General features: G+C 38.2%; 1 protein-coding gene across 5 annotated transcripts in view; it reads left to right on the forward strand.

Moving 5' to 3' along the window:
• The window catches only part of LOC117239690 (telomerase-binding protein EST1A-like), a 141,554-nt gene that overhangs the window by 23,911 nt on the left and 91,049 nt on the right, over positions 1 to 26,594 (forward strand). For all 5 annotated transcript variants that reach the window (XM_033505455.1, XM_033505457.1, XM_033505454.1 and 2 more), the window contains one exon: positions 5,867 to 6,012. In XM_033505455.1, coding sequence (XP_033361346.1) covers positions 5,867 to 6,012 — 146 coding nt within the window. The remainder of the gene's footprint in view (positions 1 to 5,866; positions 6,013 to 26,594) is intronic.

Raw genomic sequence — 26,594 nt, forward strand, 5'->3', positions numbered from 1 at the left:
ATATTTGGAGCTATCTTTTAAAGTATGTAAGTAACTTCCGTGGGTTAGTCTGTAAAGCTGATAGAATCGCGAATCTTCCTCTTGTATGAGGTAATAGAATGAAGGTATCGTTCGATTCTCGTGTAAATGGTCAAGCGAAACGGTCGAAAGGATGTTCGAGTATCGAGAATCCGTTGAACGTTGAGATAAAGTTATTGCTATAAAATTTTCTAAGTGTGTAACTGGATCTCATATTGGATCTGTTACATGGATCCACAAAATGGCTTCAGGTCGAAATAAACAAGCTATTTGACGAAGTCTAGCATCATGAAATTGGAATTCTGTCTACGGAAGTGTAGGTTCTTAATAAAGAAGCGGGTTTTATGGCTGTTTCCAGGCAAGCTGAAGTCCATTCTGGATGGTTTCAGATACCTACCTGCTTGGTCTTGACCACAGAACACGTGTATACATATTTCTTTGCATTTGCAATCAATTCTGGTGGAATAGCATGGAATATCTAATACATTCCTATGATACTTGTGATCTTTTAAATCTCTAACTAAATGTATTTAATTTTTGGTTGATTGGGAATTTTAGTAGGAGATATATTTATTGATCGTAAAATATTTCTCATAATGAAAACAGTAGTATGTTATCTTGATCATTTCGCACTAACTGGATAGAAATAATATCGTAACACAGATATCTGGGTATCTAAAATTAATTTTCCTGTGTAATAACAGATCTTAATCACTTTAACGATATGATGGATTAGCTATTCTCGTTGAGTGATTGTAAATTAGTGTTGCACTTAGTTATGTTGCTTTAAAACCTACAATAAGACTTAAATTGCCTGGCTAATACTTAAGTTGAACGGACAATATTATTATAATTATCAGAGTAATGACGGTTTCATTATTCTTGAAATAATAACGAGATCGTTAACGGCTTGCTAACGAATAATAATGAATTGTTTGGTAATTATTATTGCTAGTGTAACGAACTGCATTCAAGTTAGCCTGGTTCAGATATTTCCCATGTATTAATCCTTAACGGTCGTACATACGAGTATGTCATCTGTGACGTGACACTTCTCCGTATCTAAAAGATTAAAAAACCTCAAATCGTATTGAATTATAACAGGCTTATAGATGGTATGTATCGCGCAAATCATTGAAATGGCGGTGCAAATATTTTTTGAGACGAAGAAAGACAACTACGTTTATCTTCGTGAAACGTGTAACAAAAAACTATTCCTGCATGTTGGCAAGTGTTTTAAAGGATATTACACATTATATATCAAACGTTGCGTAACATGTATGAATAAACAATTAAACATGCACGTTGTGATAGAAAAATATTAAAACAAGTGTTTCACGTGAAATAATGTTATTGCAACACTTTTCACGCAAGCATCGAGTAAAGCGAGGACCTAACAGCAAGTCATATGCTATTTTAATATAAATATATATAATTGGTAATATATTATTGTATAGAATGTAGCATTACAAATGAACGTCGTAGTTCAAATATTTTGTATATTCTCGTGGATTATACGTATTCCGTATATTTTTATATCTTTAAATTTCCTACAAATGCATAAACATTTGCAATTTATTCATATAATGTTCTCAGTTTATTGAAGGTTAATAAAAAATTCTGTCTTTAAAAATCTACAGTTTAACATCAAACATCATATTATATTTTCCGCTCCGCCAACCGTCTAAAAGTTACAAGATTGCCAATTAAAACGCGTAAATAAATCAGCCATCGAAGCGACTTAGTCGATCGCATCCCTACAGGGATGAATCTACCGATCAAGCTAAAAGACGGCTTTACGTTACGAATTCTCTAGTTTGCGAGCCCAGGGGAGATCGAGATCGAGACGTTACTAGCGTAAATTCGCGATAAAGGTAGCACACGGTGCGGCGCGGCGCGGCGCGGCACGGCGCCACGAAGGAGAGAACGAGGTTGTGGGAAAGATAGCACCTAGCTACGTGAGATCTCGTCGTTCCTTCGTGGCCGTGTTTACGAGAGGATACGGGCTGTTCAGTAGGTCTCACGGGAGCATCGCGACGATCCGCTTTATCATTCGAATTCAACGGAGCGAGATTAACGTTGGCTCGGAGGACCGTTCGCGTCGGTGTTAATTCGCTTCCTCACGTTTCTCGCGTCCTTCCCCTTGATCCTCGTCAAAATCAATCTCGGTGATCTAACATTATTTCGTGTTTCGGAGATCCGTGTCTAGGTATTTTAATTCGACGATCTTGAGGTTTTTAATTACTCGCGAGATTAGTTTCACGTCTCGTCTTTATCTCTTGGTTTGGTGGAAGGAAGTCTTGCTTTGCTTATTTTATTCGCATATAGCAGAGTGTTTGCGCTATTAATTCTCAACGTACTTCTTGTAAGTAGCAAAATTTGGAGATACAAGATAGAGGATTTTTAGTTTAGTAAATTTTACTACAATGTCTTGAATAGATTTTCAAATTTGATATAACCTTTGCGTAATGATAATATTATTTCATTAAAAGAATATAATATTCTATTTCATTAAAAAAATCTATTTTTATACGGCTATGTACGAAGAATAATGAAACTTCGACCTTTTCTATTTTTCTTAGAAATAGATATAGTTCATACAAAGAAAACACTGAAAACTGGTAGTGCAAACACTCTATAATATGTTAGTACATATTTTAAAGCAACGTCTGGAAATAGTAACTGGCTGAATTAGCCGGGCTGATATTAATGTTAGTCTTGAGAATCTTCATGGAATTGGTAGCGGTCAGTGGTTTTTTTACGAGCGTGTAGAATAAGACATCGAAGTTAGTGTATCAGTGTCAATAAACGATAAATATCCTGAACAGCATTTTAATTACCTTATGGTGCAGCAGGTAACATGGTGCAGCAGGTAACATGGTGCAGCTCAGTTTCGGTTTATTCCATCGAGCGGTCATTTGGATGTTGTATTTCATATTAGAAGAGGTGCTAGGGTATATACGGGCGCATGAAATCGTGCTTACCGCGAAGGTAATCGTAAATTTACGGCGATCTGTTTGCTCAACGTGATTATCTTGTATTTTATGAGGTTAAGCGCTTCTTAAGACCAATTCGTATGCGATCATTTGGATATTTGGAGAAATTACGAGCTTAGAGTATTAGAGAATTATTACGTTCATTACATAAATCGTTACGTATTCACCGTAAGGTTATTCGATGTTTCAAACATTTTTCTGATGATCTGAAAATTTGTAGAAATTTCGGGCAATTTTAAATTTCGGAAATTCGAAAGTTTGGGATTCAAAACATTGGGAACTATTATTAATACCATCCAAGTTACCAGATCTTACATATTTTACCTTATGTAACATTTATAATTAGACATTAGATATATTTATTACTATTTATACACTCACATCAATATACACGAATTCATAAATCCTTCTCCCTTCTCTACCTCCACTCTAGCATATGTTTCAAATCCACATCACCTACAAACTACTTACATACATGTAACAGTATCCATCATTAAATCAGAACATTTTACAGCAGTCTTCTTCTCGAAAAGTAACACCATTTCAACGCAACGTGCGAAGAATATCATCTAAATTGATCAGATACTTTATTCAATGTTCCTTCTTAGCAACAATTCACAAGAACCTGTCTGTTGAATAATTTTCGTGAAAAGAGGAACAGTCGTCGGCTCTTTTGAAGTTCTTCCAGCGTTCATTGCGAAGATCGTGCTGGAACCGCATTCTGGCATGTCTGAATCTCGCAAGTTCCGGTATATCAGATGATGTACGGAGTGTTAAAAAAGTGGTCTATATTTATCAAATATGATTCTAGACGGCAAGACAATGAAGAAAGTTTGTATACAAAAATGTCGTCTGAGGCTTATTTTCTGATCCTATCACTGGTTATGAAACGCACTTGAACTCGAGGAACTTTCTTATCACGAGTCACACCCGCGTCGACGAATTTCCGGTGATGATCACTTGGTGAACGCTTTTAGAATAGATTACGGGAGGGCTGTCCTCGTTAATGAGAGCGCTCGTGTTCCAGTAATTAGCCATAACTCGCATTATCGTTGGCCCGAAGTTATCACAACCCGTCCAATACCGGCGCGGGCGTTCGCCATTTTCTTGCGGACGACGTGTCCAATAAATTCCTCGCATTCTCAACCATCCGATTAACGGGCGGACGAGAATCAGCCCACTTTAATTAGAGTATCCGATTATTTATTTGCGAATTCCACTATAAGTTGCGGCCAGCGAAAACACGCACGAGACCCGAGCGAGAACGCGTCTCGACGTCGAGCGCGCGCCGATTTAATTAACCATACCGCCGTTTTTCCGGCACCGGCAGAATTTATTTCGCCTTCGTAACGGTTCCTCGACGACGTCGTTCCTTCCTCTTCTTCTTCGCTCTTGTAATTACGATGATTTTAACTAGATGGATATGCTAGTTAATATCATGATCGTTGCGTAAGAGGATGACAGTGTCTCAGGTTAACTAGACGAATTGCTGAAACAGTAAGAGCTAAGTAGTGTCTAAAAGTTCTTCGATTTTTTGACGTTTCTTAGAGCGTCATAAACTCAGTATCATTCATTAATATCATTCATTCATTCTCAGTATCAATTATTAAGGATTAAGGAATTTACTTATTGTCATTTTCTGTTCTTATAAAATATTACGCTGGAACAGTTCTTATTTTCTTTAACAAGCCATGTGATTTGATCACTTAACTTACGCAATTTGATCATTTAATCGCATGATTATCTTTGCAAATAATCGTTTAAAATGACGAATGACGATGTACGACGCGTTTTAATGTTACGTTTACAGCGCTGAATCGAGAAGAGGATCTGTCTATCTTTTTTGGATTTGCGCGATGTTATACGATGATATTGCTATTGCTTAGTGTGCTATCTTGATCATCAGCTTCACTGAGAATTACAGATACAGGTTTCCTATCTATGTATTAACATGAAGGTAGTAGGATGAGGAAGATGTAACAGGTTAACGATCTTTGACGTTCTTTTAAAGAAACGCGAACGAACTCATTACACAATTTAATACTATATTACCAATACAATGATCATCAGATTTGAACTAAAATTCGACGCCGTTACAAACATCTGCAAATTCATCTTACCTTATTCCGTTCATCTTCATTACCACAGCTTCGCACGAATCACGTGACTTAATACATAACTCTTACGAATACGGTACACTTAAATTAATCACTATACTTGAGCAAAAATTGCAACCTACTAGAACCGTTTGCAAATTCACAAAGGCTCTTTTCGCACGAACGAAATTGCTCAGCATCCCACGGTAGATACACTCGTCGAGTATATCTACTTTTACGAAAGTTTCACGAAAGTTTCTCAGATATTCGAGGAAGAAGACAGGAAATATTAGGCGAACGTAGTCCGCCCTTCTTCCATTGTTTTAAAGTTTTCAAGTTGCGGGTCGATGTCCTTATCCAGACCAGTATGCCTAAAATATGCACGATCTTGCCAGTTGACTGATACGTGCCACGGCTGCCTTTTCATTTATTCATTCACCCTTACCATCGCGGTCGATTTTCTGTCGTTTGTGACTGATTTCGCGATGCAACTTCAGAAATAGAACCGTTGGTGCAATTACCTACCCCTCGTATTTTTTCTTGATTCCCTTTCGAAAATTATATTGCTTGTTCTACTTGTTCTCTGAGACCCTTTTATGCTATATACGGTAGAATGGAACTAAAATTTGAATTTGATCGATTAATTTTTTGAAGCATTGCGAACCACTCAGGAGCTATTTTTATCGCTTTTATTTATTTTATCGTGATTTATATAACGTTTCCTAATTTCTAGTGTAATCTATAACTTTGTTTCAGAATGGAGACGTTCCAAGAAGCTGGTGTTCAGATGTTAAAGGAGTTCAGGGCGCTTCTTCAGCATTCGCCGCTGCCTCTTCCGGGGACGCGACTTCTTCAACTCCTGGCGTTAAACATGTTCGCCATCGAGTCGACGCAGTTAAAGGGTAAGTCGCCATATTTCTTTTCCGCGTGTTTATTTGATCTCCTCTCGTGTTGCTCTTTTCTGTCACGATTCGCGAAACGTGACGTGGAAAAAGGAAGGCAGAAATTTCTCTTCTCTCGTGAAATGTCGAAGATGGAATCGAAAGTTTCCAATTCGCGACTATTATCGTGGAATTATTCATGCAGGGGTCACGTGTGAATTATGTAGGTACGGATGGAATCGATACGTTTGCTGGTTCGCGATTCGAATTTAGATGGATTTGTATAGCACGGTATACAGAATTTCTGAGAAATGGCAAACAGTGCATTTGAACTTTGAGAATGAATTTTATTGAGTATTATTTGATTATCAAAATATAAAAAGTATTATAAATTAATTTCATCAAATATTGGTTTCTAATAGGATAACACAAAAGGTAATCTGAACGTATTAATTTTACCAGCATTTTTTCTCAGCAAGAAAAAAGCCTATTAATAATTTCATAAATTTCAACCTGGTTTCTACACCTTTTCAATTTCTACATTGTTAATGTTAATCAAAATTCAAGTAATCCCCAATTGTATTTATTAATATATCTCTTCTTCTATTAGTGGTAAACTATTATCTTGATTTGATCATTGCATATGGGGGTTGTTGCTCTTTTATGAACCGTTTACCTGTTTCCTCCAACATAGTTCCCTAATTGCAACCATAAGAAAGGCATGACTTGTCCAAGTTACGCGAACCACCGTACACGTTACAAGGATATTGCTATCATTTCTTATATATTGGCATGACTTCCTACATCGAGTTATGCTCAATTTTTCGCGCATATATTCGTTTCTATGATAAACAACATGTAATGTAAATAAAGAAATTCGTAATTTCAATAAACTGTAAGGACATCTCTTGAGGAGTACCTAGTCTCGTCGTCATTCTTAATTCTCAAACTCTCGCGTCCTCGAGATTACTAACGGGTTCGTAAATCGAAATATCACACCTAATGGCGGTCGTTCTTCGAACATCGTCTTAGCCGCCGAAAGTGAATATTTCTTACTTTATTAACACTTTACTGACCACTAGCGGTTCAACAGTATACGCACGTCCGACCGACAGCTCAGGTGCAGATTCTCCCTGGCGCCGGCTCTGTTTTGGTTTAGAATCTCTAATACCATTCTTTTCGTTCATGTCGAACGGTAAGTTCTTCAAATTGGTATAAAACTGTGGAAGCTTACAAAGTAACGCAACTGACGCAACTGAGCAAGGTACCTTAGTACTAAATAACAAATTATTGCTCAAATAATGAGAAAAATTGTCGGCAACCAGAAACCGATTAATTGGCTATCGGTCGGTATAGTGTTAATTAACACGCAGAATCGCCACTCGGTAAGCGATAGAAAATATTCTATCTAATTACTCTGTTATACTCATAGTAGAAAGGAAGGAACCTCTTGAAAATCCTTTTCCAGGATGGAAGCGATGTAAATTGGGAAAAGCTAGGCTGATGATATAAGATGGTCGCATATTGTATGCTTTTCTCTTGTAGTGTTCGTGTATAAAAAAGAGGAAAGGAACCAATGAATAGGATAAAAGAATGTACAAAAAATACGATTAATATGGTGAGAAGCGAAACGACTGATCGAAATTACGTCTCCACGAGGAAGGCAATCGAAGCAAGGAAAAAGCTTGGCTGGCTGATGATACGACATGGTTAGACGTTGCAGTGATAGATCGATAAAAGACACGGGTTCGCGCTTGTTCGCGAGAGGATAAGTCGGCACTGTTGGAAGGCGGAGAAGAAAGTTGTTACGACAACGTTGTAACCGGCACTTTAGATCGAATCTCTTTCACGGTCACGTCCGTCTCTCGTTATTTAACGTTGGTACGTAAGCCCCGCTCTGTGGCCCGTGGCTTTATTGTTTCACGTCGTTCTGTCGGTGCTTGGCAGCGGCGGACGGCCGCGATAAATCAGAATAACGACTACGCCTGCTGCCAAAACCCATTCGAATTCAATTCGACGTATCGTCCCCGAGGATCTTTTCGTTTTCAGACGTATGTATACGCTCTGTCGATACAAACTGCTTTGTCTTGTCTTTGCCCCGTATATCAAAGTCTCTTTATCGAATCAGAGCATAAAACGCATTCCTGTACTTTCTTCTCGGATTCTCTGTGATGGTTTCGCGAGTGTAATGATTTTTATTTCGTTAGCGTTTCACGTTACGTATAATGGTACGAGTTATTGTGTCATTAACTGTGAATTAATCGTCAGCATCTGTTTTTTTATTTAGAAGATGATTCGTTGTGAGATGTTAGTATACGTGGACTTTATAGTTTTCGATTTTACGATTAATTGTTGAATTCGTCGTTTGATGTGTTAAGTGGGGTTTTCAAAGTGGTTCTGTAGAAGAATAATGGCTGATACATGGGGTTCAAGCTTTTAATAAGTTTAATCTCTTCAATGTTATAATAAATAGAGGAAATGAAAGATAAAAGATTCTTACAAGGAAGATTTATATATCAAAATTAATCATTTTGTTGTCAGTATTTCCATTTTGAACTGAACTTTTGTTTGTGGAATTGTTTCTGTTACTTAAATGTTAGAACATTCATTGAAAGCAAGATAAGCTCAAAATAATGGAACGAAATCTTTTTCTTTTCCTTCAATATCCACGAATGTTGATTGTTTCTTGGCTCTATGTATCTCATAAATGATTCTACAGATAAAAAATAAATATTTCTCGATAATTTACAAAGGACTATTCAACGTTTCAGTCAAAGGCATGTGTACCCAACGCGTAATATTCCTCAGTATCGTTCTTTATTTCGAATATTATTTACGGCTGGAAGCCTTTCGAGTCTTCGATCTTCAAAAAATTCGTAGGAGTGTCGTGGGCGTGAAATGGTGGTCTGCCGTTCCATTCGGATGCATTTATACTCTTTCAAAATGCGGCGTTCGTAAATTTCTATGGCAACGCAGCTAGTTTACGACTCAATACTCAGAAGAAATTCTCGACGACGTAAAATCGAAGGGGATGAATGCGCGGGCTCCGCACTGCCCAGTCCGATGCTCACGTTTCCACCATTTTTTATTTTACGTGCTATCCGCTCCCTAGATTACGTTTCGCGCTCGAGTTTTCCGATTTCGAGATGTATGTTCGATTTATGGTCGTTTTATTCCATTTTGTAAGTGCTCCGACTTTGTTCGAAAGAACGCCGAGAGAATTTGCTTGCCCCTGTAGGTGTAATATTAACATTTCTGGAAAGAAATTTTTGGTTTGATTCGGACGTTGATTATTTCCGTACGTAATTTAAAGCTGTATAGAGTTTGCTATAAGAATCTAAAAAATTATTAGCGGTGATTAGGTTTATGAATAATTTCAATAGGCGTTTCAAAACATTTTTTAATATCTTCAATTCATTTAGAGAAGTCTTAATTTACAGATTTTTCTACCATATATTTTATAATATCGGTAAAGTCTGCTAGCATAGATAGGAAACGGAAATTAATTACGTTTTGGTAACTAAAATGAAAAGAAAGTGTGCGTGTATTCCTCTACCATTCTTTAATATTCTCAACCCTGCGAAACGAACGTTTCTTACGATTTCCTGTAATTCCTTTAGATTTCAACCGGATTACCGCGTCCAGGTAACTTTGTTTAATGTCCCTTTGAGTCATCCTCAGAGCGACGTGACTCAACGCCGCTGGAGCGGTGTACAAAAGCAACAGAAGCAGCCAGGGCATTCCAGGTTTTTGCGGCCGCGTGCAGGTGCTAGCCCCATATAATTATCGCTAATTCCTACACGAGAGCGAAACCCTGGTCAAGGACTCCTGTCTGTTCTCTTTCTCTTTCATTCGAAGACGAAAGCCACACTGAGTCATCAGCGGGGTTTGAACTCTTGCTGCTCTATTTCCGATGTAAAACCGTCTGCGCGGATCTTTTGCACCTGCGCCCTCTTCTTTTTTTCCGCTGGCCATTTAACTGCGTAGTTTCGTTGCAGAAGAACACGTTCCTCCGGCGAAAACTCTTCATCCACACATCTCCGACTCGTTTCCACGGAAACCCTTTAGCGTTCTTTCATTAAAGCCATTTCCGCGTATACCAAACGTGTCTTCATCCTTGTTTCCTTCCTCTTCTCGTATCCTAATATTTTTTGCAGAGTTCCTTCTTGCAGCATAGTAATAGAATCGTCTAGCGTATTCAGGATTCTAGAAATTTGTAGAACAGCTTGTTCAAGTTTTCTTGAATGACCAGGATTCACGAGATGGATTTGGAGTTGTAGAGATCCACACGAGACTCGATAGGTTCTGGTTTTATTGGGACAGTTCTTATTAAATGGTCCATTGTCTGAGAGTTAACACTACCGCGTCCTTAAAACCATAATTATCGAACTATTTTTTTTACACTTTCTTGTCTTCACCAAGAAATAATATAGATATTACATACAATGCCGATAATACACTTCTTCTCAAATCGTACGTATTTGAACATCTATGCAACACGATTGGTTCGAATCAAATCATCGATCTTACTGCACCTAACGGACCAGTTTATGGCTTTCTCGACCTGGTGATAGGCTATAGTACGCTTTAATTATCTAGCAGCTCGTATGATCAAACATAGAGAAGTACTTCCTGATCATTGGACGTAGTAGAAACCGATCGGGAGTGACAGAGATACAGCCTGACACTTGCCAATGAATAACCTCATCTTTGACACGCTGATGGTCGTGCAATCGGCCAGCCAGTAATTGAAATCATAAACACCGCTAGTAATGGGCCATTGGGTTTATGGACTCGTGTCGACACTGTCTGCGGTCGGATGTCGCGGACCACCAGGGTCCTGACTTCATCATCCTTAAACCGCCACGGCGCATCCTTGTGGTTTGCTCTATCGATTTTCAGTCGGCTCTTTCGCTTCTTCCGAGTTACGAACGCTATCTTAATGCCCAGTGATAATTACGCTTGGTGCACAATCTTTTATTGCCTTACGTTTGCAGATTTAGGCGATGTGTCTATTATATCTTCCGGTACCATTCTTGAATCAAAGAAAAGTTAAACACACACACGCATTCGTCAAGAAGTTAACATTCGAGAAGATCTTGATCACGGACAGATGAATCGTAGGAACGACAAAAAAAAAACCGGAAATCTTAAAATCTTCTATATTCGTCTCGAACGCTTCTTCACGCAGATTTGTAATTATTTCAATAAATTTTGTATTGTACGATTTGGTATTGAAGTTGCTCCCTGAATAGAAGACCAGACAGAAAAGCGTAAAATCACATTCACAATTACTTTTCACGAGGCAACGAGATGGAGGGAGGGAGGGAGGGAGGGAGGGAGAGAGAGAGAGAGAGAGAGAATCTTAAATCTGCAAAAAAGCGAATCGAATCCCACCGGTACAAGACGTCGTTCGCATTCGTCCTCGGTGGAGGCCTATATTTTTCAACGATTTTAATCTCCTATTCGCCGCGAACGTAACTTTTTCATACACGTGTTTCACCCTGTAAAAACGAAACATCCGTTTTCTCGGGTCAAAGCATCGAGTCATCCTTGAGACATCCATCAGATCCACTTTGTCATCGATGGAATTGAAAGCACTCGAGGAGTCGTCTTTATAGCCGAGTGGTAGCCGAAGATATTGCACACGGGGCAAGATAATCCACGTCTTGGCCGTGGCTACTTGATGATGAAGAGATTCCTCTGCGGAAAAGGGTAAACGACCTTCCACGGCACCTAGCCGCGAATATACTTTGCTGCTTTCGAACCACCGGGTTCGGTTGTTACCAATCAAGTCAGGATCTAAGAAAGGCAGCGCCCAGATTACAGGATAGCCATCGCTAGGATCGTAGTTTTCGTCGTTTGATTCGCCTTTTGATTCCATTTGGCTGCCATATTTCAGGCTCTACTTTGTCCAATATCGTAGTACAATGTGTGTATTTAGCATAATTTCTACGTCTACTTTTTGCTTAGATACATAGCTTATTACGTGGAATTTTACCGCGTGGATAATCATTTATTTTATTCCTCTTCTTTACTTTATTTTCGTTTTAATTTCGTCGAGTTATTTTAAGACGAGGGTGTGGATATATATTCTCTCTGAAGGATCGTTTTCTGGGGTTAAACATTGTTAATTGATTTCAAGGAGCTAAGGATCTTTAGATTTTTATTGATCTTTTATCTTCTTCTCTTCGTTTCTTTATCTTCTCTATTAATCCTTTAGAATAAGGGTAATAAAACTATGAGAAACAATTTAATAAATATTCATTCCTTCTTCTTTTTATGAATTATTTACATTGGGAAAAGTAAATTCTACAGAGTACGATATAGAGAAAATAATACAAAGTGTATTTAATACAAATTATAATATCCACAGTTCATCATCGGGAAGATTTTGCTTTATTGATCACCCATTTTTGTCTATAACCAAATACTAAAATGAACTTAATAAATGTGATAAAAATTCACGTACGTGAAATATATTAACGTAAAATTAATTACTCTTTTCAGTCAAAATCGTTAAATCAGTATAAAAAATCGCATTAAAGAGTGGAAATATATATCCGTTTTCCATTTCCTGGAACAATTTACGATAAACCTGTCAGTCGTTCAAATGGGGTTGGAGCGTGAAACGACAAACGAGTCGCTTGATGAAAATTGGCACGTACGAGCGCTAATTCGAAATGGAAATACGATCGATACGGATGCAGTAAAAATCATGATAATATAGTGTACTAGACGTGTTCGTATAAATATAACGTCGCTAATGTTCCATTCGTGACCACTCGGATTCAGTTTTCCTTCAACGCGATTACGTTGATAACAGCACAAGATCGATGCTGATTTGAACGTGTACCGTCGCATTGTACATGAGTTATTCGACAAGGAATCTTCCCTTTCCCTTATAAATAGCGCTCGTCTGAGCGGTTCTTCTCGTATCTTTCTTAAGCCAAGTTCATACTTAACAAAACGACATCGAAGAACATGATTTACAGCTTGTTGATACATCGAAGGAAAAGGAATTGTAGCGCTTTACGTTTTCTCTTTTTCTGCTATCTTTTTTCTTTCGTTTATCATTTGTAGCGATTGTATTAGGAATACGATTATGATTATATTGTTCTCTGTCGAATTATTTTCTTTGGTATAGATTTCGTAGTACGATTGTGGATAGCAGATAAACTAATAATTGTTTCATCTCTACAATATTGTAGTAGTACATTGGTACAGAAATAATGTATTGTATCATCTCAGTACTTCATTCATGCTCTTCGTCTCTGCAAGCTCCTTCATCAGGTATAAACCCGGCTTTATCCCTGTCCCGTTCGTCCATTCATTTTGTCTGCTCGTTTTACCTCGAAGCACCTTGCAAGCTATAGCCTCCACGGTAATCGGATCTTCGAAGGAGATAACTGAATTGGAAAAGATGGTCAATCCAGGGACCAAAAATCGTATCACGAATGAAATTCAATCGGGGGTTGTACGAGGACAGTCATCCCGCTTCACTTGGTCGATCCATGTCAGCTCTGTGATTCGACGTTTGGGAAAAGAAAGATCGTAACCGAGATATTTATATCCTCGGCAGCTGCACCTAGTCCCGAAAAGTCGAAGAACTCGAGTACAGTGCAAGCGTATGAAGGAAAACTTACTTTATTTTCGATTGATCTTCAACGCAAAATCACCGCCTTGTTGATTGTATCCTGATTACTGGGACACCCTGTATTGTTGTCTACCGGAAAGAAAGATTATTTATTGTAGAAAAACAGAAGCATATTTATAGCCATTGTACCGATATACAATGCGTCTGAAGCTTATAGGAAATCTCGCCATAAGACAGAGCATCTTCACGTTAGAGTTTATCTAATTACGTCTAACTGTACCGGATATCAGACGAGTATTATTTGCGATAATACGATAGACATAGCTAGCTAATTCCCTCATCATTTTGTGGGTAATTCCCTCGAACCCCCTCTCGTTATCTTCATCGTACCGTTGCGTTGTATACTTCGTCTCGTGCGAGGAGACTATCAGCCGCTTTCCTACGTTGTAACTTTATTCTCATATATCAGAAGGATTGAAGGTATCTTGGCGATTCGCTGATAGAAATAAGGGAAGATGAAGTGAAGATAACAGGCAGAGACCGGGCGTAGTATAGTGAATTCAGTTATTCAATTATTGTTTCGGTGGAAGAAATACCGTCGCAGATTAGTAGCGTGCGAAGGATTTTTGTACTGTTGATTTCAATGGCTTAGAAGACGGAAGTCGAAGAAGTTTTACCTGGTAATTGAGAAAAACGATCGGTTTGATCGCAATTTCATCTGAGCGATTTAGCGAATTTTTTGATCGGTTGAAAGATGAAGACGAGAAATTGGAATGAATCGAAAGTGATAAATAAATAGAAATTGTTGTTTACAGAAGAAAATCGATGAAAATTTTATGGGATAGTTTGAAGTACATACAAATACTCGATATAATTCGATGAAATAGACAGAAATATTCATAAACTGTATTTTTATTCAGAATTAATGCTGTGTGCAGTTAAATGTATGCTTAATTATAATAATACTATAGTAAATCGTGATACTTTAAATCCCGAAAATCTCGCGTTTCTTTTTTGGGCGCCGAACGCACCTACGTGGTTACCAAAAGCTGACTAAAATAGTCCGCAATATATATCTATGTCCAAGGATTACATTACCAAGGAAAGTAACTAGAAGTGTACAACTGGGAGGAAGATAATTCTACATAAAAAAAGGAATGGAAAATATACAATTTTACTTTTTCTACGCGAGACTTTGTTTTTAAGATGTTTATTATTTTTGAACATATTCATCTAATGTTACATATAAATGGAAATATACTATAATATACAATATATAATACCATCATATAGATGATAATCAAAATGATACGACGAAGATAAATAAATTTGATAAAAGTCGACATTCATGTTTCCAAAAGCTTCCGCGTGTAAGTAGTTGCAAAAGGCAGAAATGAAATTTATCCCGTTATTTTATCGGGTTCGGTAGAATTCTAACATTAAATAAGACTAAGAAGTTATAAGGCGAGAAATAAAATAAAAAAATTATCATTCCTCTATCAACACAAAAATGGACGACCTCTTGATCTCTATGAAAGTAGCCCGTGAGGCTAGCATGAAACGCGTGCAAGGGCGTCGCGCTCCATTAATAACCGCGATAGCAGGCCCCGTGACTTACTACGTTGGCGGCAGTGAAATTCGCAAATTACGCGGTTCGAATCACTTACTCGCTGCGAAGGGTGCATATTAAGCGGCGACGACGATCTCCTTGGCGGGAAGCAGAGCAAAATGCCCACGCGTGAGGTACGCACCACCGCGGGCTAGACAACGAACAATCATACCTACCGACGTCCAGACTTAATGTACCTAATGTCTATAATCTCAGATCATCTGCATTCAACCGTGTATATCCGTGCGCAGCTCTTTTCCACATACTCGACTTCTCGATGTCGACGTTCTTCTTCCATGCAACTCTACGACCGCTAACTTATTACATAGGATGTTTCAAAAAGTTGAGGTCAAACTTCAGGAATGCATGATACTCATCAAAACGGATATATTTGTTTTAATAAGCGTGAGTCTAAATATTATTAGCTTTGAAGCTACAATTGTCTGTAAGAGTTTTGTTCCTATTGCTAAGTGATATCGGAACAACTACTTAATATGCGTGTATTTTATTAATTTTTGATTTCCGGATACTAAATGGATTTTTATAACTTTCTATCTTGCGTATCATTGTTTCTCTTTTTCCTTGCCCTTTCTTATATTCCTTTTTCCATAAGTCGCGTTTCCATACATATATATATGTATATAGTATAATTAACTATATTAACTAAATCGATGTGTAAGTATAATCAACTAATGCATATCGTACTGATTATGCTTAATCTAACAACAAATCTACATGATTTACTCGATAAGTTAGATATATATACAATAAAGTTTATTATGCTGTTACTCGTTACAGCCCCAAGATTAGCGATATGTATTCGAATCCATGTTTATCAAGACCTTTTTACTTATTTGGTTGACTATTATGTGCTCCTAAAGTTTGACCCGACACTTTTGAAACATCTTGTACTTTCAGACAAACTGTTTCTTTCGTTGTTTTCCTCTGTTGATCTCGTTTGATTTTCGAAGGGGTTTATCATGGCGTCAGTTGAATGAACGTCCGGCTGTTTCGCGGTTAACCGCACGTATCGCTGTTATTAAATTGCCTCATTGTTTTTACCTTTGTTCCCTCACGGTCGCTCCTGTTTTTATCGGATACGGTCCCCCGGCGATCATTTAAGAATACTCCTCTTCTACTCTGCACCTTCGACGGTCGTTGATTAAGTCGTTCAGGCCTCTGTTAAATTTAGGGTTTCCGGTTAGGCAGTAGACGCTGGAAAACGATGGTCGATAGAGTGGGAGTGGATAATGATCGCGGTTAGTTCTTTGTGGTTGCGTTTTCCTTTTTTGGGGCGGTTTGAATTTTGATATCGGCAGGAAGAATTCTTGTTAGTTTTGGGCTATACTTTTGATAGAATTTTATATGTTTATTTTAGTAATTTCGAGTTTGCAGTAATTGGGGTTGAATGTTTGAAATTTGAAAAGAAAACAGAATATCGTCAGTAATAAGTATATTGAATTAATTATTTTAATTTTAAGATCCTACACAAGTCGCTCTAACTAGGTTTAGGGAAAGATTGCAAGTCTTTCGAAACCATTTCCAACTATTAATTCGCTATTAATTTGAAAAATTCAAAACTCAAAGTCGGATATGTTCACAACATATAAACCGAAGGGTTTGCATACTTATGAACTGCAGCCTATACTGCTTGAAAATGATAGTTACTTAAAAATGGTTTGGCAGGACCCACGTCAAAATTGCTCGAGCTTCGGGTATATTCACTTGAGAAGATTACACGAAGGTAGTAGCTTGGGCTAAAATTTCAGCTAAAAGAAGTGTCTCCCGTATGCTGCTCACGTGCGCGAATCCGAAGTTATATTACCGATCGAGGCTGGCAGAGGCGAAGAGAAGCGCGCCAGGAATCGGTTCCGAGAAACTCGCGGCGAGACCTCGTTGGCATAAATTATCGAAAAGTACAGCCCTCGAAAAATCCACTGTTCGTGTGCGTGCGTACTCGGTTCGAAATTGCCTCTCTAAAACACGAGAATTATTGCCCTCCGTTCTCCGGTTCGTTCTTCGTTGGATTCGTTGGTTGGTTTCGGCCTGTTTCAATCCGCGCCCCGTTTCCCCTCGCGGGTTCCTTTTCGCGCGTGCTCTCCCACACGCGCGCTTTGCCTTTGTAAGAATGTCCCGGCACTCGCTGGCAGCGGCCATGTAATTTCATTTCACGACACTCCGCTGAACAAACGAAAAGGGAAGAAGCTTTCTCGAGCCGTCCCGTTCAGCCTCGAGCCCCGTTGTTCGACGCGCTGAAAAGAATCGATGTGTATAGAGGTTGTAAAAGGTTGGAGGTGTAACTGTTGCATGAGATGGATGGGAGAATTCTCTTTTCAGAATGGTTGCTTCGGGTGATGTTTGGTTAAGGTTTGTTTTATTACTTCGGTATTTTGAAAAATTACGCAATAAAATACAATTACGTTTGCAAGTAACGAGTTTGCAAGTAAGTTATTCTATTGTTGCTTTATTTTAAAATGTGATGTAATAAATACGCATTTATAAGTATCGGGACAAGTAGATTAATAGCTTTTTTAAAGAATAGGATAAAATTTGTAATCGAATCAATTAGGGATTACTAGGATTACTGAAAATTCAGTAAAATATTATATTTTCCTCAAAGAAAATCATAATATTACACATTTTGTTATTTATATCTTTTTTAAAAAATTATGCATATTATATGATCGTATTTGTTTTTTAAATAGCACCACGCATGAAAAATTTATTTCTATATTTGATACATTTGAAAACACGAAACTGGTCGTTAAGCGGTTGTCTACGTTTCTCGAGTGCATTTTCCATTTTCTCTTCCCACTTCGTCTGGATTGTCCGGACTATACGCTGTTCATCTATATGTGTGACCCGTTCGCATGATTGCGGTACAGTGACCTTTGAACTTTGCATCCGCCCAGACACGGCTACATCCGAATATTAGGAGGGATCATTAGGAGGGATGCGAATCCTGCTGGATTACCGCAGATTAAATTAATCCAGTCTGTCTCTCGGACCGGTGCTTATTCCACGTGACATTTGCACGCGGTGAATGTAATGTTACTGGATTTGCAGCTTCATTATTAAATCTTAAATTTGCATGAATATTTTTAATTAACATTTCATGTCTATACATGAATAATAAAATTTAATCTTTTTTTGCAAATTAACATTTATTATCTTGATAATAATATCTGGATAATAAAAAGTATACTACTTTCCACGATTTTTAGATTAATCGATATAGTCTTATGTAGTAAAATAGGATCTCTATTTTTGTAAAAATAGGCCAAGGATATGGTAAAAAAATAGAGCAATCTAAGACATTGCTTTTATCGTTGTGTTCATTAGAACTTTTTTACTCCTTCATAAAGTGACATTAAAAGCAAAAAATACGAGGGAAAATATATTTATCAGGTTCCTTCCCTCTGATCTCCATATTCACTCAGTAAACTCAAATAGGTATGCCAGGATAATATAAAGGACAATATAAGGGGCAATATAAGGGATAATATAAAGGATACTATAAAGGATAATATAAAAGATAACATACCAGAATGTACATAAGAGCTTAACCACGAAAGTTTACGCGAAAGGCTGGTTACACGTTCATTCGGTTGAAACCGGGGAAAGAATAGCATAAAGAATAGTAAGATAGGAAAGGGCTAGAAAAATAGGCAAAGTCGATGAAACAGTCGACGCCAATGGATACGCATCTCTGGATGCATCGTCGTGACTAAAAGGTCTCCGAAAGATGTTATCAAAGCGACGAGAAGACGGGTCACGAGCGGGTTTTTGCACGTAACAAGAGGGAATTTCGTAGGATCTTGCGGAAGGAGCGAAACGTATGCAACACTTTGCACGGGTCATTAACACCTCGGTCAAGGCTTTAAACGAATCTGATTGGAGGGTCGCGCGCGAGCTCGTAAAAACCAGGACGGTGCTCATGGGGGAAAGAATAGGCTTCCTGAGATTGTCCGTGGATAAACCTTTGGAACGAGTAAATTGCGCGTCAAGCGGAATTACGTAAGGGAAGAACCCGAGAGAACGGAGATCGCGTTCCGATACGTAGCGACATTTACTGCCGGAGGTCTATATCCTTGTTAATTGCTTGTTCCACTTGATTCGTTGTTTCTCGTTAATATGAGACCAAATTGTCGCATAGCTCGCTTTATTGGTTAGACCAGGTCCCTCTTCTACGATTGAGAATATTTTGAGAATATTGATCTTCCACATCGATACCTTAAAAATAATAAATCTAAACGTTTTGTACAATAATGTTATAACGCGGTGACAATAGCGTAGAATGTTGAAGGGATAAAGGAAGAAAAATCAAAATGCTAACAACGAGTTGTTTTTAAATTAATTAAGACTGTCATATTTTACAGGGAGCTTTTATTTCCGAGTGCTATCGATTCTGAGAATATTAATTTTCCTCATTGGTATGTCAAAAATAACGAATCTCGATATTTTATACAAGATGCTGTATCTATCGCGATTTATCGGTGAAAGAGCAGAGGGAGAAGAATTAAACAGAAATGGAATCCCCGATGATGAATTATCGTTCTCCAATTAATTAGGATTGTCACACGGAATGTCATCAGTTTTTATTACACTAATCTTCCTTATTGAAATCTCGATGTATTATACAAAAAACTGATGGCTAATAGAGTAAAGAAAGAAAAACTGAACAAATATGGAATCCCTGACGATAAGTTCGACTTGGATTGCAATTGTCACGTCTTTCGTGAGATCTTTTGCTCTCGGGTGCCACCGATTCCAAGAAGATGTCAGCCTTGACAAGGCCACTAAAAACTGACTCCAGTTTCTTTCGTAAATTCTTTCCATGGATGGGATTGGCAGGGAAGATGACGTTCTGGCTGATCCTTCTTCGTATCCGTCTGGCTGTGTGCACGTTTCACGGGGAGGATGACGCTGTTTTTGCGATCCCGCTTCTCACGAATAATTCGCGGTTGGCAAGGGACAATTAGGGAAACGTTTAATAACACGATAGAAGCTGATTTCTTCGCTTTTGCGATTTGGAACGCATGCAAAGATACATGTTCCTAACTTGTACTATACTGTGTCAGACTGCTTGTTAAACTAATCGCCCTTCCTACGGTTATTACGTTTACTTGATTCGATTTGAGGATACTATCATTCCGTCTGATGCTTTGATTATTTTAATATCCATCCTCAGAAGTAATTTTCGTGGTCTTGTTTTCTGACGTGAGCTGAATTCAATAGTTCTTGCTTCTCATTTTATTGCTAATTATTTAATAAGTTACCAGATACTAGTTACTTACTTGGTGAAACTCAACTGTTCTGAATATCATATCTCATCCTTCCCATTAAGCTTCGTTACTAAATACCCTGATGCAACTATGTGGTTTATCATACAAATCGACAAATCAACGACATCCCTCAATTATGTTCATAACCTAAGAGGATGAATGTTACTCAACACACGTAGAATAAGCTAGGAGACTATTAGTAGGTATGAATTCTTATTTTAATAAGACCCTTACATCTTCTATAAGACATTCAAAGTTTTACCAATATTCCCTCAATATGCGATAGGCGTTTTAGAGGATCCAAAGGATTAAAATAATCGAACACATCATCGATACTCAGAAACATCAAACCGCTAGAATCACCCTCAGAAATTCTGTATCTCTATCTCTATCCACTTTCCGAATCTCCCAACGGAATTCTAAACAGCAATTTTTCAAGCGTCGACTCGCATGAGAAACGTTCGGGTCGTCACGGTATAGTAGCCAGCGCACGCTACTACCTCGAGATCACATAATCTCCGTTGCGGTGTACGCGGCGCCGTGCCTAATGTAGTGACATTCGTCATTTTCCCACCTGGCGTTCCTCCGGGCTTCTTCCCACAAGCGGTCTGTGCCCGCCGCTTTCAACCCACACGCGCGCGCGTTACGAGAGGACACGCGCGCCTCCTCTGCTCGCTCGTGTTCTCGTAGCCGCGTGTCGCCGGAGATAGATGAGGGACTCTATCTTCGGCACGGAACCAGTTACAGCTTGACGAGCTGTGTGTTTCGCGTAATGCCTCGCGATCTTATCGTCCTATTAATAATAAACCGCGAACGGCGTTACACGCTGCGAGAGGGAAATGTCTTTCAATGGTTGTCGTTTGTTTCCATGGACTACTAGCACGCGCCTAAAATTATGTCTTAGAAAGACGCCTGGTCTCTTTCTTTCCCTGTCTTTTCCAAGTTACCTGGCTCGCCAAAGAATTCGAACATTTGTAGAAACTTTTAAAAAATATACAGTGATTATAAAAAATATCTGTACATACACTTGTCTTCAAAGCGTTGGTTTTTATTAGGTTCTACGTTCTATTTTTATAGTGTCAAGTTATAGCGATACGAAAATACTACTAAGTAGTATGAAATTCAATATATTTGGATCCGATTAATTAGTATTTAAATGCTATAATAAATACAATGGTATGTAGTACTTGCCGTCGTTACTGTATCATGTGTGTTATACGAAACATTTAAAAATTTCACTAGCACTCTAATGAGAGCCGATTGTCACGATTGTTTATATTAGTAAAATATGAAACAAATCTATATGGAAATTGCAAGATATTTGGTATAAATATACGACTACATTTTGCAGAGATACTAAAAGTATTTCAACACAAAATCAAAATTCAAAGTTACACGTTTTTCTTTAGCTTTTCTGGTTCTATCTGAAGATGAAATCGGAAGATTTTACAATAGATGTCAGTTACGTGATTTCACTAGCGAACCCGCCAGGAAGATCGATTTGTATTCGCATTAGCGTCTAGTCACGGCATGGTCGCTTGAAAATTGGACTGTATTAGCCCGTTTAAACAGCATTGAATAACCTGGAACGAACCGTGACCGACTCGCTAGCGTAAATCAAACTTAATTAAGCAAAACGTAGTAACATACGAGCTGGGTTCGCTTTCTCGGTCTATCGCAACTATCAGGTTAATACGCACATATGTACATGCCTCGAACAGTTTTTAAGTAGAATCTCTCCGTGTATGTCGACCATGAACTCCTTCGTATAAACTCGAGATTCCCTTGCCGCTGTCATCTCCTTTCATCGATAATTTTATTAATGCGAGCAAGAAATATAGCTGCCTGTAATTCAATATCTTTGAATTTACACCAAGAAATTAAATTTTTATACATATGACATGAACAATAGAATATTGGGAATTACCCAATATATATATGGTATATATAATTATTTATGTTATTTTCATATAGACGTCTTAAACATTTTTTTATATACCACTCGATACTTTTTTTAATTATCTACAAAAAGTATTCAGATACTTGGATCGAAAAATGATAAGCTTAAAAGGTATTTTTATTACGAATATTACTTTATTACTTAGTAATCGTATAGAAGGCAAGGAATGACAATTTAGTATCTTTTTATTTGTTTTTTCTTTTACAACGAATTAAAAAATGCATCAAATGGTGTACAAAAGAATGTTCCATTTAAAAAAACAAAGCTGATATGGAAATTTTTGAAACATCTCAGTTTTTGGAGAAGGCACATACACTATGTGATGCTTCTCTCGAAACTATTTAATTTTGCTTAATGAAATCTTGTTTTATCTTCTATCGTTTTAACGCTATGAATTATTCCGGTTGCATGAGACACTCTGTATGTGATACGATCATATTTATAATAAATTGATGAGTATATCGATAGAGTATCGAAAACAATTTTAAAATAATTTTCTGTCGGAAAGTATTTTTGCTCTCACTCCCGCGTACCTCTTCAACGTTTTGTTCAACCAGTTAATCACACGTTATTTCACCCGGAAAAGACTCACCTGTGGTATACGAGGTGTACCTTGACAAACGTTCATGAACTTGCGTTGTAATGTCTTTTTTTCGTCTCGTCCAATGCGAATTAACACATACTTTCGAAAACAGGACGTAATACGAGTTTTGAACAAGACGTTGCCCTAATGCTTTGATCAGAATGGCAAACAGAGTTGAAAGCTACGTAAAAGGTATCATCAAGGATTATTAAGATACAAGTGAAAAATGCATTGGCTAATCAACCATCTTCTACCGTTAATAACTGGATGCAATAACAGTACAGACTAATACGTTCAAATTTGAAAAGATATAGATCATCGAATATAAATCATAATTTTTTAAATAGGATATGTAATTCAATTTATAATATGATCTTGCATCTCAATAGGTCTCAGTAGTGTCAGAAAAATTAGGACAGTCCACCTACTTTTTTCAAAAGTTACTTTCAAACGTATTGTTTGCATTTTGGTACGAGCCGCGAAACGCTCGTTTCACAATCTATTACCAATCAGTACGATTTCTTTCCCTCGTTTCCTACCCTCGTCGCTCTTTCCCCTCGAAGCATCTTTCGTAGCTGGAAAATGACTGACAATTACGCGTCGTTCGAACCTGAAGTTCGAAACCGAAGGAAGGGTCGAAATTTAATTGTTTCACGGACAAAAACCCCTGGTTCGGCTGGTTATACCGGCGATCGAGCTGGCAAAGTTTCGGGGCTGCAAATATTGCCACTCTGAGCATACAGAGCCCCAGGCCTCGCATGTTTGAAGAATAATTCGAAGAGGCGAGCTGCATCGAGATTATTGACTCTCGAGCGTATTCGACGAGCAAATAATCACGAGCCAGCTGGTTCAGAGAGAAAAAGAGGGAGATTTACGGATACAAATACACGGCTCGATGTTTGACAGAGCGTTATATTCAAATCGAGCACTTTCTAACTATATCGAGCCATTCGCGAGGATCATTTGGACTTTTGTGGTGGTTTCTAGGAAAACGGATCTTTTATTGGAGTTGCAGTTCGTTAGGTTATCTGTCGGATATAACAATTTTTGTTTCAGTGACTTGTTTATAAACAATTGATTGTACTTAGTTATGAATTATGAGTGATCAACTTGGTAGTTTGGATATTGCATAATTATGTATTAGGAAATGTGAGAAACTTAAGGGAAAGCCTTGTTTTCTCTTAATTTAGCGATAATTATATGTTTAATATGTTGGAGATGAAAGGACACCGGAGCCTTCCCTCTGGAACTTCGGGAAAATCCGTAAAATTGTAATTAAAGCTTACAGTTGTAATTAAACAATTTGTCGACATTCTGCCCAATGGTACTTGTTTGCGATTTGTGATAATAAACTTGGGCTCAAGGCGATCATCAGCCGCCGAACGTAGCTGCGGTCAACGGGACGGGCGCTTCATCTAACCAAGGTATGGAGCGATAGTATGACCCTCATTAAAAGAAATACCGATAGAGGTACCTGACAGTAAAACATTCCAACGGTTCCTTCGGAATGAATACCAGATGTTGAGGCACCTACACAGCACAAATGCAGTTAGCCTGAGGACCCGCTATAAAACCTGGGGTTTTGGTAATTAAGATTGTTCAAACGAACAGGCAGCCTTTGTTCCAAATTGACCAATTGACAGCAACGTCAATTTCCCTTACTTTCGGAACGAGGGCTATACTCGACGAATCCGATGATCTCGTGTCCTTAGACACACCCCATCATAGGTTTTCTCGATGGCATTATCGGGACGAAAATTTATTCTTTCTTGCGATCTCCTCGACGAAGAGAGTAGCGCCTTACGATCTGTGAGTATTGTGTGAGCAAGTATATCTATCCTCCTGTTAACCGTGGATTCGTTATCGAACCTAAGACCAACGTCACTAGTATCGCGAGTGCCCAACCACCGCGGTTGATTATCGAATCGGTAGTATCCATACTCGTATTACCAGGCCGTACCTTCGTTATAACTCAGCGATGGTCCATTCCAGTGAAGATCTAGCAAACGCCCACGACTCTATTCCTGACGCTTCTCTGACAAATACAATGGGCAAAAAATTACGGAAGATTACGTTTCCTAGAAGTTTTATGAAATTTTCAACAATATTTTCATACCACGATACTTTTCTACTACCGAAAAGATAAAAACACGCGGTAAGGTGGACATTATAGGACAAAACATAAAAATCGGACGAGTTTGTGTCGCAATTAAGTATATTCGAATCTTCACAAAATATCGACGAATTTGGAATCGTTTCTAAGATTCCGTCATTTTCCTTATGTCACAGTAACGAGCCTCACGACTCTCTTTCTCTCTGGATAACTAAGCACACGCGAGAAGAGCCCTAAGAGCGTCAATAGTCGAGAGTCGATGAGTCGATCTCGTATCCGTGCTAGTGCCACTAAATAGTCGAGGAATAATTATCCCCCGAGTTCGTTCCCTTTCGTGGTAGCTTTAAATTAAACTACGGTTTATACACCGGTTTATCGCGCCATGCTAATTTAACGTTGTCACACAAATGAAGGCTTATATAGAGGTTGGCCGACTGTATGGCGAACCTTCCGGGCTACGAACGCCTCGGAGACAAGCTCGCGTGGACCATTAGCCGTGCATAAATTGATTCCACGCTCTATGATCCTCGTGTTCGTGCGCTGCTTCCTCCTTTGTACCCTGATTATTGGCCACTTATCGCGGCTATTAATTATTCGATGGAACTCTAACTGCTCCTGCCACCACGATCACGCTTCGCGTTTCTACGTTGAACGTTACGCCTCCGCTACAACGCCTCCTCCGTCTCTTTTGCGGGACTATGCTTTTGAATGGTAATCAGTAGGTTGAGATTTTTTTTGTATTTATTGCTGAAGATATAAATATACGCAAAATGCATACAGCGGATATCTATAAGGTGGAATTCCAGATATCAAATCGTTGAGAGAAATTCATGTATAAAGATATTGTTTGAGGTTTATCTTTCAAATTGTAAACATTTTTATTTTATGTTAAGAATCTTGCTTTATGTCAGAAATAATTGTTAAAGTAATAACGCCGGAAACAACCATTTCTTTTATTGATTTTGAAATGAAGTAAGTCGATTAAATTCATAATTAAATAACAAATCAATTCGATTACTAACTTTCAAGCCAACTGCCTCGCAATATCTCGTAACCTCTCTAATAATTTAAAATTTCTCGTATATAAAAGATACTTGGCAATAAGAAGAACGAAAGCAAAACTTAATATCAAATCTCACTAAAATCCCTATCGTACTTCGAACAAGTCCGTCCGTGAAATCCCAGCTCGACACCGCAAACCTCTCCTCATTCCCCAAGGTTCACCCCGCACGACAAATTGCTCGCATTCTATTCACGTCAACGTGCCCATACGTGCCTATACCTTGCCCTAACTCTCCATCTCTGAACCAACTTTACACGTTTTCCCTCGAGTATTATCCCAAGACTGAGCCAAGAACCTAACATCTTTCAGTGTCCTACCATACACTGCAGTTCGCATGTATTTGGACATTTGCTTGTAATTTCGTTAAAAGATTTATATTTTTGTTATATCGTT

This window comes from Bombus vosnesenskii, unplaced genomic scaffold (genome assembly GCF_011952255.1).
Source record: "Bombus vosnesenskii isolate JDL3184/JDL3185 unplaced genomic scaffold, Bvos_JDL3184-5_v1.1 scf7180000014105, whole genome shotgun sequence".
Taxonomy (NCBI): domain Eukaryota; kingdom Metazoa; phylum Arthropoda; class Insecta; order Hymenoptera; family Apidae; genus Bombus; species Bombus vosnesenskii.